We start from the raw sequence: 15,271 nt of genomic DNA, 5'->3' as shown, positions 1-15,271 counted from the left end.
AGCTGCTTTCCAAAGCGTTTCCACAAGACAGTGCTGCTGACCAGAGGGTTGAGGTGGGAACAGTAAGTGCCTGAGTGCAGCAAGTACACTGAGATGCCTCCTCTGCAGGGTTCCCGTGTCTCACACCGGGTGCTGGCACAGCCCTAAAAAACTTTCCTGTGGGAAGGGAGAGGACGGGGATGGCGGGCAAAGGGCAGACAGGACACTTTCTGTACTCTGAGGACCTTCAACTACTTTTAACATGCAGCACGTAAGCTTACTCGACACTGTTCCTGGATGATACCAACAAGAAATCGGAGCTCCCCTCTATTGGACAAGCGCTGCTTGCTCCAGTTTGAGCTGTAGCTGCAGGCTGTACCCAGCGCGTAAACTGAAGCAGCCATTCTTTCCCTTGGGGGAAAAGGGTGGGTTGGTTTTTTTTCTCCCCAACACTCATCCACCCAGACAAGGAGCCTGTTTCCACCCAAGCTGAGAGAGGCAGAAGCCGTGCTTTCCCACCACACACAGTTTAGCTCTTCCAAGCACCGATGGCAGAAGGTTATTGTACGAGACTTGATTTACAGAGGGTGCTTTTTGCAGCGGCGTGGGGGCGTGGGTCTGGCCATTGCAGATCACGTGAAATAATAATCAATGATCTGTAAGTATGGGGGTAAATGCGCATACCTATGGGAAATGCATGCTGTCACTTACTGGGGACAGCGTTCAGCAAGCTGGTGGTAAGGTGGGGATCTGGCCTGGGGTCAGGTTTGTAAATACAACTTACTTCAGGCGGCATCCAACCATCAGCAGTTTCATCTGACCAGATACTCATAATGTCATCTGTGAATGCCAGAGCCAGCTTGTAGGATGAAAGGAGAAAGAGACAGCCTGGAATTACAGGACAGTCCTCCCTGTGTGAAGTTACAGGAATTTTTATAGTTTCTTTTAATCCAACCACTTATCTTTGTGCTTTCCCATCCCCACAGCACAAGTCAGCACTCCGCAGGGATGAGTCTGACAGCACTGCTGATGCAAGACATTTGTGCACATTTATCTTTCAGGCACCAGTGAGAAAATAACGTCCTAGGGATGTGGTGTAAGAGGAAAGCCTAGAATTACAGCATCCCCTCCCGAGGCTGTCTCCGATACAGAGTCCGCCCACGTTAATAGTACAGCTTGCTCCACCGCAGGCCACTTACAACTCCTATTTAATGACAGATACTGCACACAGAAGACGAAGACTGGCCAACGCACCAGCCCAAATGAATGGTTGGGAGGGTGTGTGCGTGCACACAAAGCCTCAAAGGGTTAACGTGGCAGCAGAGCAGGGTGGTGCTTTGGACTATTTATTTCTTCTTAGTTTCATTGCAGTGACAGGGAACGCTTGCTCCTGTGACACAGCAGTCACGCTGTATCTCACACCACACAAGGGCAACAGTCTTATGCGGTAAGAAAAGAGCTCGGACTAGGAGACCTAGATGGTTTCCTGCCTCTTGAACCCTGTGAACAGCTGGAAGACTGCACTTCCCACTGCCTGTCACGAACCTCCGCAGGGACGGAGGTCCATCATTCCCACGCTCCCATGCAAGGTCTTGGGCTCTGCCATAGTGCTACGCTCTCCGGTCATGACACAGCAATTGCTGATCTCCTTATGGACCGAGCTGAAAGCAGGCAATGAAATACTAAAAACACCTTCCCCGAAAATACTGCCTTGGTACAACTACAGAATAGGATCCTTCTTTCTTTACCGCCTGGTTTGCAATAAGGAAATAAGCCTTGTGACTGTTCATCTGCAAAGCCCAAACAGAAGCATTGCTGCACCTCTAAGACCTCAGCAAGCTGGGAGAGCTCTGATGATTAACCAGGAAAATAAAGAGCACAAATCCTTCCTTCGTAACACGCCACGTGCCTTCGCAGCAGCCAGGCTTCAGTTTCAGGCACTGAAATAGCTCAAAGGGAGCTGGCAGCAGCAGAGCAAGTAGTTGTCTCTGCCCAAGGAGAAGGGCTTAGGCTGCATTTCTCCTCGCCGGGGAGCTTCTAGTGGAAATGATTTTTTTACTCAGGTGGTTAAAGGCTTTCTGCAGCTTCAGGCTGGCAGGGGCGTGCAGGGAGGGATGCTAAAGAAAAGGATGTGATTAGTTTATTCATGAGAATTTGCTGTCATTTGCCAGTAGCCAGACGTTGCAACACACCGCAGGCAAAAAAGCACTTTGCAGCATACAAAGGAGAAAATGATTAAAATCACACGTTCGCTTTGAGGGGGGGGGGGAGCCCAGACTCTGTTTCCACCAGCCTAACCAGCCCGCCATGCAGCCCTGCCCGCCCGTCAGCCGAGGCGCCGCTCCATCGGAATCTCCCTGCTAGTCCTGCTTCTGCTATTCCAGCCTCTATTCTGGTTTTGGCCATCCACAAGTTCTAGCAAAATCACAAACCTAGAATCCATCCCAGGTGTATCTGAGGCGACACCCCATAGCAATAGAGTCAATCAGCCCCTGGGATATAGCCTGGCCCTTAAATACTCTTATTACTACATTTCAGTACTGAAGAGTGCAATCCCAGTCAGGAGACAGAGGGATGGCTGAAGGGCAAAATGCCTCTATTAAAGAGGAATTTTTTCTTTTAAAATTCTTTTTTATTTAGACTGACACACAGAGAACAGCCACCGCCTTCCCACCCTCTTCTTAAGAAAGCAACAACATCTAGAATGGAATGAGTTCAGCTGCTGAGAAAGCCTTCCCCAAAGCATGTAAAATACATTTTCTTAGGCGAAAAAACACAGCAGAGATTCCTCCCAAGCAGAAAATGCTCAGCTGCTCCATTGCTCCGTTTCCATCCCTTCTTTCTCCGGAGAAAGGCACCAAGCCAGCCTCACATTAACAGCAGCACTCCGGTGATCATCATACTTTGGGAAGATCCATTCTTACTAAAGCAAAGGTTAATTGTTCCACATTCATTTGTCAGACTTCAAGAGATGAGTTCTACAGTATTAGGGTGGGTTTTTCATCTCTTTAATGCAATTTTTGCATCTCTGGGAAAAAGTCTGAGTCAGAAAGTGCCAAAGGCAAATATTATCTAATTCCTCTAATGGAAAGCTTCTAATGGAGAGCTAAAAGTCACTTTTCGCAACTGCCACAGAGTCAGAAAGGGTCTCAGAAAAAAGTAATTGAAAAGCAAAAATGTCTTCAAGCTATAATGGGTTTTAACAAAGTCCAAGAAAGCCACTAGCAGGAAAGGACCAGACTGCAGAGCAGGCCTGGAAGGGACCCCTGCAACCTTGTGCTCCGTCCACTGTGCAGCTACACAAAACACGTGTCCTCCCTCACTTGAAAAGCCTTTGGTGGATCCCATCTGCCTAAAAGCCATTCTCAAATAAAAAGATAATCTTTCAGAAAAGCATGGACTAAGAGTAATAAAGACAACTAAAACTGTACCAATCCACAGAGGACAAAAGCAAAGATTTACTCAGGAAATTTGAGACAACTTGAGTTAACGCAGAATCATCATTTATGTATTCAAACACCAAACATGATTAGCTGACATCTCCATTACTAAAAAAAGCCATCTGCCAAGCCAAGCACATGTTACTGAACCATAACAACAAATGATTTCTTCTTGTTGTCATTATCTGTTTTTTTCCTGGACCTCTACTACTGCATGCAAACAATTCCTGATGTTTCTGTAAGCTGAGCATTCCCGCTAGAGCCAGTGAGATGCTGAGCTCATTCCAGATTTGCTCTTTTGGAGCTATTTATTACATTAATAAATCATAGTACAAATTTTATTCTGTAACATCTGGGGTAGATAAATTAGCAAGTAGGGAGGGTGGACTTTTAAGGATGCACCTTAATTAAAAACAAAAACCCCAACCAAACCCACCCCCAAAGCCCCAAAAACCAGCTCAACAGAAGCCAAGGGGAGAGACCGTAACAGTTTGTAATGCATGGGTATGCTGAAATCTCAACCCGCGTGGGCCCCACCAAGGTAAGCAGACTATTAAGTGGACAGGTCCTGCCTTGGTGAGCTTACAGTCAGGAGAAGAGACGGGTCAAACAATTAAGTCTTGAGAGCACTATTCCATCGCCTGGCTGGTTCAGAAAGAATAGAGCCGAGTTTACCATAGATTTTATACTTTGCAGTTCACCTTCTATGACTGCTGCTCCTAAAATGGGAAGTTCTCACCTGAGCACTCTCCTCACACCCTGCAACAGGTAAAGGACAAAATGGGAGCAAACAAAGAACTGACCAAAGGAGGACAGATTCCCAGGTTCAATTTTCCCCGTGTGTGGCTGCTTTAACACACCAACATGGAGCATCAGTGTGTGTGTAAAGAGAGAATGTCTCTGCCACCTTTCCCTGCCCACCCCATCCCTGGGGCCAGCAGGGCCAGCAGCAACTTTGCTGACAGTAGGGATGGGGAAAATTTGAGAATATTAAACTTTCTCATCTCTACAGCTAGGTCTTCTAGGTCCACGTGTTCTTACTAAGTAAGTGTCACACCCAGTGGGCACAAGCAGAACCCATCTTTACTTTTCCTCCTCCAAAAATGAACCAACTTTAAATTGTTGGACAACTATTGGACAACCCAACAGTGTTTTGGTGAGCGAGTGCGTTGCTAGCTTTGAAAGAGTATTTGTAACGCCAGAGATGCCTGACACTTGGACACCATAGATTCCGAAACCCTCAGAGCAAATCGTGCCACAGGAAGTTTTGACTCAGAAGACACGTGTGGTCTGTCACAGCCACTCAGTGCTCCCCAGCCACCCAGGGCTGCTCAAACGTGGCCCAGGGTCCCCGTGGGGCTGCAGAGAGCAAAGGAATCAACTCCATCAGCTTGACCGCAGCCTGCCCTGGGGTGCTTCTATCACCAGCACAAAAAACCCACTCTCTGAGACTGCTCTGACACCCCCTTGCACACACTCCTGATTCACATCGGCTGTGGGGCCAAGTTCTACCAAACCCCTGTTACTAACCAGGTGGCAAGTCTGTCTACACTTCCCTACTACCATCATCGGTATTGGAACCAGGTGCCCCAAAAATGAACTGCTACAGAGCTAACTTTAAATGGGAGCCAATTGCCCAGGATGCACAAAGACTAGCCCTTGCAACCCATCATCGCTGCTGGTCAGAGTCACCTTTATCTTTCAGATCCAGGGACATTACTGCAGATACAGTTGCAACAGATCTGTGCTCAAATGCTTGGCTCTTCCAATATTTGATATCACAGTATGTATCATACACACTAAACTAAACTCTCTTTTACAGAGTGGCAGAAAAAACCTCAGTCTTCCCATGCTTTGGTACGTTTCTTTTCCTTCTCCACTGAAAGGGCTACTCCTTTGCTAGGACACGAATGGTGACAACCTTGATGGCAAACTTCCAGTAAGCCATTCTTAGCACGAGCGTGGCATTTTGGCTTCAAGTCATCAGATACTCTATTCTAGATAATGAAAACAACAACAGAAATCGGATGTTGAGAATGCATCCATCAGTACAGTGATCTCTCCTAAAGTCCTGCCCTTTTATAAAAATAATTGCAAGTTCCTTTCTGTACAGGAAAGGAGTTAGTGTCACATCCAACATACAAAAACTGAAGCACCAAAAAGGGAGCACCAAAAGGTGACCACCTAGGAGAGATTCTTGCAAATACTTGCAGAGTATGTACAACCACATGCAACAAGACACTGGGAATTCCTTGAAAGCCCAAACGTGCTCCACAATGGAGCACATCACTGGATTAGAAAGTAGTAATCAATGATTTTTCTTCTATTTCCATTTCATATTTGAGCTGCTCTCTGACCTCATTCTACTGCTCAGGACTTGTCCAATACAAGAAATGCTCTGGAATATATTGTCTTGCATCAATGTGAAAGAGAGAGACATGTCCAGAAGACACAGCATCCCAAATAACAGTGAGTGCAGAAGTTCAATACCTGCTCGGTCCAGGCCTCCCCCAAGACCACGTTGTGTCCCACACCTTGCCACCAACTCTGTCCTCCTTTTGTCTTGTCCTGAACCTGACCAGGAACACTTAGGAGAGAGAACAAATTCTTGTTCTTTGCCTTTTTAGGGGGACCCGGCGATCAACTCACCAGCACACGATCTCCAAGCCGTAAGTCCTTCTCCCCTTTTTTCACTGACCCACTGTCCGAGAGGTTAGATCCAGACTCGTTGCCCGTCTTCATGGCGCTGTTCAGGACGCTCTCACGTAGGGGGATGACACGAGTGGAGAGAGGTGGCGTGGCCGTCCCCGAGTGCAGTGACAAGTTCTGAGCCGTCAGAGAGTCCACGGAGGGGGCGTCGCTCCCCGAGCCCTCGGCCACCGGCTGCCGCGTCAGCTTGGATGGTCGCGTAAAAATCCCCTGCAGCGGCTGGCATTCAAAGTAACGTACTCCACCGACAGAGCCATCATTCTTACCCACCGGATCATCCAGAACGACCCCTGCCCACTGGCCTGGAGCAAATTGCGTCTCCCCAAGATACTGGATCACACCTGGCTTCACTCCATTTACCCAGACACGTTCGCCCACCACAAAGTCTCCCAGGAAATCATCGCCCACCTCGGCAACCTTTGAACCCGACTTCTCGGCGCTGGCGGTGGAGGTGGTACCCTGCTTGTGTAAAGGTGAGCCTGTGAATCAAGGGAAAAGAGGTTTTGGTATGAGGAGAAATCCTAAAAGGCAGCCAAAACACCAGGAAAGGGCATTTACAAAAAAGAAACATCTGGGACCACGACTCAAGTTGTGGGTTTACACCAGGTGAAGGTTAAAACCTGTGTGACCTCGTTACTTACACATCTTCCTCGGCAGGAAAGCAATCTGCACAGAAATTGCTGTCTGCTGCCCAGTTTCTGCAGGTCTTGCACACAACAAAGAACCAACCCCATGTCTTCATCCCCCTTACAATGCCCACATACCCCCAGTCCCGTTGCCGCACCAAAGCGTATTTTGTGTGGCAGCACTAGTGTGAACAAGCTCAAAAGGACAGAAGTGGTGGTATGTGCTTAAGGATCAAAAGCAGACCAATGAACTGCTGCTTTGAAAAAAGATGCCAAAGTCATCCTTTCATCCAAAAATAAAAAAAAAAAGAAAGAAAAAACCTAAAAATGAGCGTGGTACTGACGTTTTAGTACCTGGCGCTATGAGAACTCCATGTGTTTGGATACAGGCAAACAATTAGTCCAAGCCCTGGGAGTCCCACCAAGGGCATTAATAGCTCCTGTGGGACCATGCAGCTGCCTTTGCAAATTACTCAAGTTCTCCCAGCTGCCGCTATGCCCTTTGCTGGAGCAGAACCCAGCAGTGAGCAGACACCTGGGGTATGTTCAACATAAACAGCGTATCTATAAACAGGAAGCATCTACAAAGCCCTGCATGCACAGCCTTCCCAGCGCTGAACTCAATAAAACCTGCAATAAAGAAGGCTCTTATCCTGGTATCAGCCCACCAAGCCGAAGCCAGACCTCCAGCAATGCTTTGCTGCGCTGGGAGAAGGAAAACTGCAGGTAATACTGGAAATTCACTCTCCAGCACACCTTTCGTTGGCCAAACTCTCTGTAATGCACATGGAGGCCCTTAAGTATGTGATGGGCATCTGAAGGGGAACAAAGACAACCTGAGGAAACAAGTTAGCAGTGATCCCACTCTTGCTGTGTCACAGCATCAAAGTCTCCTATCACAAGCTTTGGGCTTCCAGCCTAGGCCCCAGGGGAATGAACGTCAAGGACATAGGAACTTCAGTAAAACTCTCTGAATGCTAGGTTAAGTAAAGCCCTAAAAAACCCCAACCCCCACCCCAAAAAAAACCCAACCCAAACCAAAAACCTCACAAGACATTGAGGAAATGAACTTGCAAAGTAAGATCCAGCAAGTCATATACTGTAGACCTTCAGTCATCCTCAGCTCTCGGTAGCACTGAGGTCCCAGGTGTGCTTGGTGTGGGGGTGTGTGCATGAGACATGGTCCCACACACCCTGCACTCAGTGGAAGCTACCTGGACTCTTCAGCCCAACTGCAAGCTGAAATTTCTGGGTGCCACCAACCAGAAAAGCCTAAAGCACATCCAGGAAGAAGTTTTTATTTTCTACCAGACAAGGCTGGCAGAGAAAGTCTAAGCAACTGCAAAGACAAGTCAAACTTGAGTGCTTATCTGAAATGAACTGTGAAACTTGTTCAGCCTCAGCCATCACTACTGCTCAGCCTGCACCATTTCTACAGCTCTTTCAGAAGTAATGGGCCTGACAGATCAGGCTCCTAGAAAGCCTGAAGAACATAAAAGCTCTCAAACCAAGATTACTTCAAAGCTTTGCTAAAGGTCTAATGTCAAGGGAAAGAAAAAAGCACCAGTGCTTCAGTGCTAGTATAAAGAATCTACAGTTTTTTGCTAAAGCAGCTGCATTAAGAGGGATTAACATAGACGCTTTGGTTCTCATTAGACTTCAGAGTCAACACTCTTGACAAATTTCTATGGCACAATTGCACCAAGTAGTTGGCAGAACCTCTGCCTGGTCTGAACCTGATCTGAACTCGGACAGAGCAGCAGTTAAGCCATGATCAAACTAACTCCTCTTATGAACAGAGTCACCTCCAACCTGCTCACCAGGCTTGGTGGGCTGGAGCTGGAACAGCTCTTGAGAAAATTAGCTAAATGGGGAATGCACAGCAGGACACACGGAGCGCGTTCAAGACGCCCATCAGAAACTGCAGTAACATAAATACTGTTCCCAGCCGAGCCCACAGCGCTCCCAGCAAAGCTCAGCCAGCTCCCTGGGAGAAAGGGATGCGCCGTAGTCCCGGGGCTGCCTTCTCTGGGCCTTTGGGCCTTATTCTGAAAGCTGCCTCAACCTCGCATGTCCTTCATTAACTAATTTTTTTGTTTGTTTGTTTATGGTTTTTTGTTTTTTGCAAATGCCTGACTTTCAAGCTTGTGTTACTCTCAATCTTGTACAAGATAGTACCTCAAAAGGAGCTCCATCAGGGGTGTGGAATTATATCCAAGAACTAGTTTCATCTTAAAAACTAAAAACCAAGAGACTATGAAGATACTTAGAGCTTTTGATCTTTACAAAAGACTTTAAATAAAAAGGGGTGGGCTAGGAAGCAGGGCTCCATCCATGTGAACCATAAAGCAGAAAATAAGGCCACCATTTTCATTTCAATACTTAATAGCACAAGACAGTAAAACAGTTAGATTAGGAACCAACAAGTTGCATTTTAAAAAGAGTGTTTTGGTTTAACGGCTACAGGAGTTTATCACCACTGTCTGTGATATGTATAGCTCTCCTTTCAGTGGTATGAGAAAAAAAATCAAATTAGAAACACAACTTACATACTGGTTTCATGCTTGGATCTTGTGCTGCTGACATGTTTGCGACAGACATATGCAACATGCCAAGCAGAATAGCCAAGTTCAACTCTATGGTACAGGGAACTATAAGCACAGAAATTTGGGGGGCTCTGCAGCTGTATTGACAAAAGATCAAAGCTGTTTTTCTAGTCCTACTGGAGCCTGAGTTTCAGCACACTAGCAGTCTTTATTAGGGCTGTTAGTTATCGATCAAAATACAGGTTACATCAGCTCTCAAACACCTCTGCACTGTGGCTGGATAACCAAACCCTTCAGCAGTGAAGCTCAAGCAAAGAAAGGCAGGAAGGCTGCCCAAGGCTGAACAAACAACGCAGCAGAACTTAAAACCACGTCCAGACTCACTGTATTTCACTGCAAGAGCAAACACCTTCAAAAGCTTACTTGGACTGGGAAAAAAACCCCAAAATCGAACAGTCCCTTGGACTCTTGGTCTAACATTGTGTTCCCCATAAAGCCAAAATTTTAGTGGGACTTTATACTCCATTCATTTTAGGTGCCTGTCTGACAGGCAGGGCTGCCAAACTACAGTAATTAGACCATCTCAGGGAAACAGTCTAATTACAGGCTCCCGAGCAGAGCAGTGCAGTCAGAAGCATTATTATTCTTTAGCATGAGGCGAAGGATTCCAAAAAATAGAATTTAAGTGAGGAACTGCCAGTAGGTTCACCTTCTTCATTACAGCCACGCTGTAGAAAGTTATTATTTTATACACGGGTAACGAAGATCATGTAAAATACCTAAGCCACCAATTTTCCAACAGCGCAGCTAACAGGCTTTTGTGCACTAGGTTTTCAGAGAAGCCAAGAGTCACTTATGCTCGAGCTAAACCCATTCTATTTGCCTTCAGGTCTGATGGACCCATTAACTAGATGGCCAGACAACATCCCAAGCAGTCTGAGCAGACTAAGCTCTGATCCTCCCAGGTAGGTATCTAGTCACCAGCCCTTCAGAAGGCAAAAGGTAGTGATAAGCAACTTGTCCTCAATCCCATGAGTATCTTAGGATAGCCCAAAAGCAACATCAGCTGTCGGCACTGCTCTCCAAGACCTGACATCTGGAGTTATCTGCTCTCCAAGCAGCTCTTACAGCTTAGGGGAAAGCCACCCAAGTGCTCAGGGTTCCTGAGCTTTCTCCAGCATACAGGCACCTAAAGAGCTGGTCTATGCCTGTGTCACTTGGATTTGCTGTTTCTGGAGAAGAAAAATAATCTTGTTGTAGTCAGACTCCCCAATTAAACACCAACAAGTTCCAAGAAACTCACTAACAGAAAAGCGAGGGTACACATCTCAGGTACAAAGTTGAGAACAGAGTTACACAAGAGAAAGAAACCCCAAAAAATGTAGACTGAGTATTTCCTACTCCAACCCTGCCGTTACCTGGTGATGTGAATCAAGAAGCCATCAACTCCTTGAATGTCACTATTAGGCATCTAACTCAGCAGCTCACCTGGAAGCCAGCGATGGGGAAAGCTCTTTCCTCCTTGGTCCAGGAGGATCTCCTGCTGCTGCTCTGTCCAACGCAAACCTCGCTTGCTAGAGCAGCTCCTCCCTCCCGCCCTCCCTCTCGCTGGGACCAGGCTCCAAGACACAACAAGCAGTAAGCAGGATCTCTTCCACTTGGGCTTTCCAACTTTACAACCCTATTGTGTTCATTAGCCAGCTCATTCTTTTCGGTTTAAATGGTCTTCCTGTAGGTCACAGCTTTCAGGGCTGAACAACAATTTATAAATCAAAGTCATAAACAGCATCCGCTAAATGCACGTCTTATCCAACTCTAAATCTCTATTTTCCCTTTAGCTTTCATAAGGCCCAGGCACGCCGCATTAATAATAACCACGGCAGACCTGGCGCTTACGGGCCTTTTTGCAAACTCCTCCCGTTGGTTTTAGGGGCCCACACTGACAGGGCACCAATATTCCAGGGGCCGAACAAATTCCTCCGAGCCAAGAGCTGGAGAGGTTAAAGGTTTTAACCAAAGCTTCAGCCTGCTCACATGGCTCTCATTACTGTGTCAATGAAAGCCATGTGTCCAAAATCCCTGGAAGCGCAAGGACTTCTGCAAACAGGAGACAGACTCTTCCTACAGCGGACACTTCCAAGAGGTGGAAGAGGTAGAGAGACAGCTTTGTAAGATAAAGGAGCAAGAAACCTCCCTTCAACAAGCTCTGAAAGTTGAAGCAGGAGGAACAGAGCACTTGCTCTGCAGCATCAGCAGGAATAACCTTTGCGGGAGCCCTGATGAGATGCTCAGCCTCATGCTACGTTTAAGCGCCATCCGCATCCAGGGAAACCACGCATCCCCTCGCTCCCTCCACTTCTTTCGACCTCCCACAGCACTTCAGTTGCTCATTTCTTATCACCAGGCAATTGAAACAAAGGGGAAAGGAAACTTGTTTCTAAAGGGGAGGAGGGAGAGGAAGAGAAAAATAGTTTAGCATGAGAAGCAGTGCATAGTGAGTGTTGTCCATGTATTTCCTACTCCCTGCAGACCCTTTTGTAATCTTGCTGCTCCCGAGACACATGCCAGGCACCCCAACTGCCAAAGGAATCAGAAATGCAACAGCCTGTTGTGTTGCCATGGGAATCAGGAGACGGGCAGTTAATTGATAAAACTGAGGCACATTAGATTTAAAAGAAAGAAGAGAAAAAAGGAAAAAAAAAGAAAGATATATACCAGAGTAGCAACCTATGCCAAGAAGGGAGGGAGGGAAAACACGTGGTATTTAAAAAAAGAGCTTTACAGTGCCCCTAAGAGAGGTCTTTTTCCTTCTCCATGTTAATTTTCGGAGCTTTTTACCCTCAAATCCCACAACATCACAAGACAGCCTGACATGCAGCACGGAATTGCCTGTCCACTGCCAGGCTGTGTTCCCTCTCCATGGCAATCAATAAACTTCTCATTTGCTGCAAAACCCACTAGCCAGCAAGAAAAGCTGTACCGGCCTGGCAGAAGAGTCCCTGTCACAAGACCTGAAGACACCACATCCTCACCTCGCCGGCCCCTGCTATAGATGACACTAACCTGTGACTTGCAGCTAGTGAGCACCTCTCACTGTGCAGCCCTCAGACCAAATTAACTTGTCAAAAAAAACTTCGGTACCAGCTCTGCTCCCTCCCAGCCTGGGCAGGGCTTCAGGACAGTCCCACGACCAGGGGACCGTAATGCCCATTTGAAGCCAAAACAGATTTTGCCAGCTGGAAAACCCCATCGCTGGTCACAGGGGTGCCAGCTAAAAGGAACAGTGTATGCTTTTACTGCCACAAGGATTAGGTAAGAGCCTAAGCAGCATTAGAGCAGCCTGGTTCGCTGCTTGGTTCACCGCTCGGGTGCTGGCGTGGGGATGGGGTCTCAGCTGGGAGGTCAGACCTGCCCCTGCTCAAGCTGCAGCCTTGTACTCAGGGACCAAACACTTGTGATGGATGACACCTTCCCACTCAACAGACCACCACCCTCCACTAAGAGGATGTGGAATAGCAGGGTGTTGTCTTTACCACCAAGTACCTATCAGCTCCTGGCTCTGTGGTTTTCCCCCATTGTTTTACATTACAGTTACTGTAAGCCTCTCTGTGATATCATTTCGCCTCCGAGCATAATACTACAGAAATTCACGAACTGGTGGACAGCAGAGCTGGTTAGAGCTTCCCCTACAGAGAGGGGAACCGAGGAGGACAGTCCAGAGTATCCATTGTCAAAGCTTCAGTCCCCATTGACTACGGGAGCTGGTCTGCCGGGCAAGAGACAAGGAGGAACAACCTGCCGCACCTCCAGAAGCTGCCACCCGCGTGGGCAGGGAGACAGGGCTTCGCTTGGCAGCGTCAGCAGCAGCCACGTGGGCTGACAGGGTGTCCCATGGGACAAGGACTGGCTGCCTGCTGCCTTCACAGCACCCGGTGATGGTGAGCCCTCACCACATGTATTTCTAGGTTCCCACACAGGGACTGGAGCTCCTCAAAGCAGCTTGGATTACATAAATGTGACGTTGTTGGCAATCAAGTGAAAGCCAGCCCTCTCTGCCGTACCCAAATTCAAATTATTGAGCACAGCAACGAAGCAGCTGTTTTCTGCAAGATTTATCACGGCCCTTTCAAGCTGCAGGATAAGGCAGAAAATAGAGAGGGAAGAGGTGACTGCGAGAGAAAGCAATGCTTTGCAGGCGATAGCCGAATGCCTGGCAGCACATTGTGGGAGGAAGCAGCCCAAGAGATTTATGGCTGACTTGGAAACAACGACTGAAAGCTCTGCAAGTTCAAAGCTGAAAAGTTGGGGCTGTAATCTGGCACAGAGACGAGCTCTGCATCTGGCACTCTGGAAATCTATTGCCCCTGCTGTTCCCTGGAATAACCCCCATGGTGTGGATATTAAGATCTGATACAACTTCAGCATCACTGGCTCTAGCTCCTTGGAAGGGAGGAGACATACCTAGAAAGAAACTTGTGATGAGGAAGAAGGAAGAGAGGACAACAAGAAAGTGAACGAGAATTATGAATGAGCAAGCAGAATCGAATGAGAACCACTGCAAAGTTGCTTTGCACTGAATGCAAGGAGATGCCCATTGAGGCAGATATTTGTCTTCACACAGGCAGCTGGGAAGGGCACTGAACCTCAAACAGACGTGCTGAACAAAGGCTTTCTTATAAAGGTCTCATTCAAGAGGCTGACTGGTACGAAATCTGCTCTGCCACAGGCAAGACGTGCATTCTCAGTGCCCGCTGGAGACGGGAGGGATGGAGGACCCTGGGCTTTACCAGCTATGCTAGACCTGATCCAGTATAATTCTCCAAAAAAAAAACCAAACAGCAAAGATACATATCTGTTATGTGTGAGGATTTTAAGATTTTCAGATAAACAATGGTATTCAACAAAATATGCAAAGCAGACAGGTTTTGGCAGCACAGGGCACTAGGGAGGCAAGTGACTAGTAGAAAATGCACGAGGTTTCTTTCACTGAGGCATAATTAATTTACAGCATATGGATGGATCTATTAATCTCAAGATTACAGTCTTAATTTTTACATAATTATTATTTTTAAAACTGCAAGTATATTTTTTCAACATTCATGTTTCAATACATTATTCAACATTTTCCAGTCTGAAAACAGGGCCCATCTACCACACCTCTGGAGCAGCACCCTGTCTTCTCAGAAAATAATGAAAACAAAAATCCCACAATTTTAAGGGTGTTCCAGGTTTGACAAGAATAACAGAGAACCCATGCCTTCCTCCCCAGCCCTGCCACTAGAAATAAGTCACACACACACACATTTGAAAATCTAGGACTATGCTAAAGTAACCCCTAGTGTATTACGGAATAATACAGGCTTCATGCTTCCATAAATAAATAATAAAATCACTTCAACTAGAGAACATTCCACTTGGAAGCATTATTCACTTTCTTCACCATAGCTTTTCTAACTAGAGGATATATTTTTCCATTTAAACAAGCCCTTAGCTGTAAAAATTCATTAAGTCCTGTCCCCCCAGCCCCACATCCAAACCAGTTTACCCTTGCCCAGACCATTACAATTTCTAAGAGATTTAAGGGCAGAAAGGAGTGTTAGAAAGCAGCCTGGGGCAGCCCCGTGCAGTGGTAACCCACGAGACAGCCCCGAAAGCGAGAACACCAACTGGAGAAAGATACACTTATGGGAATGGCTCCTACCCCACACGGCGAGCTTCCTTGCAGCAGCCCAAGCGATGCGCCGCGTAACACAACCTCCCCTTGAATCACCAGCACACCCTCACACACGTCTCCGGCTCCTCCGGTTGCATAGCTGTAGTCACACCATATGTTCAGCTCCTTTTTAAATCTAGCACAAAGCTAACTTCTCCGAGCCTTTTCTTTTCACAGAAGCAGGGAAAAAGCTTGGGAACGAGCTCAGCCTAAACCCGCCATGTCTGCAAACCGTGGCACATGCATATGTGCACAGTT

At 47.1% G+C, this 15,271-nt stretch overlaps 1 protein-coding gene across 9 annotated transcripts in view; it reads right to left on the bottom strand.

Moving 5' to 3' along the window:
• CLIP2 (CAP-Gly domain containing linker protein 2) overlaps positions 1-15,271 on the bottom strand; it is a 101,248-nt gene that overhangs the window by 38,688 nt on the left and 47,289 nt on the right. For all 9 annotated transcript variants that reach the window (XR_012838369.1, XM_075771444.1, XM_075771446.1 and 6 more), the window contains one exon: positions 6,069-6,607. Coding sequence is in view for 8 of the 9 variants with exons in the window: in XM_075771444.1 (XP_075627559.1) it covers positions 6,069-6,607 (539 nt within the window). In the remaining variant the exon portion in view is untranslated. The remainder of the gene's footprint in view (positions 1-6,068; positions 6,608-15,271) is intronic.

This window comes from Balearica regulorum, chromosome 19 (assembly GCF_011004875.1).
Source record: "Balearica regulorum gibbericeps isolate bBalReg1 chromosome 19, bBalReg1.pri, whole genome shotgun sequence".
NCBI classification, from domain to species: Eukaryota; Metazoa; Chordata; class Aves; order Gruiformes; family Gruidae; genus Balearica; species Balearica regulorum.
The sequence above is the reverse complement of the archived record's forward strand: the minus strand, read 5'-3'. Positions and strand labels throughout refer to the sequence as shown.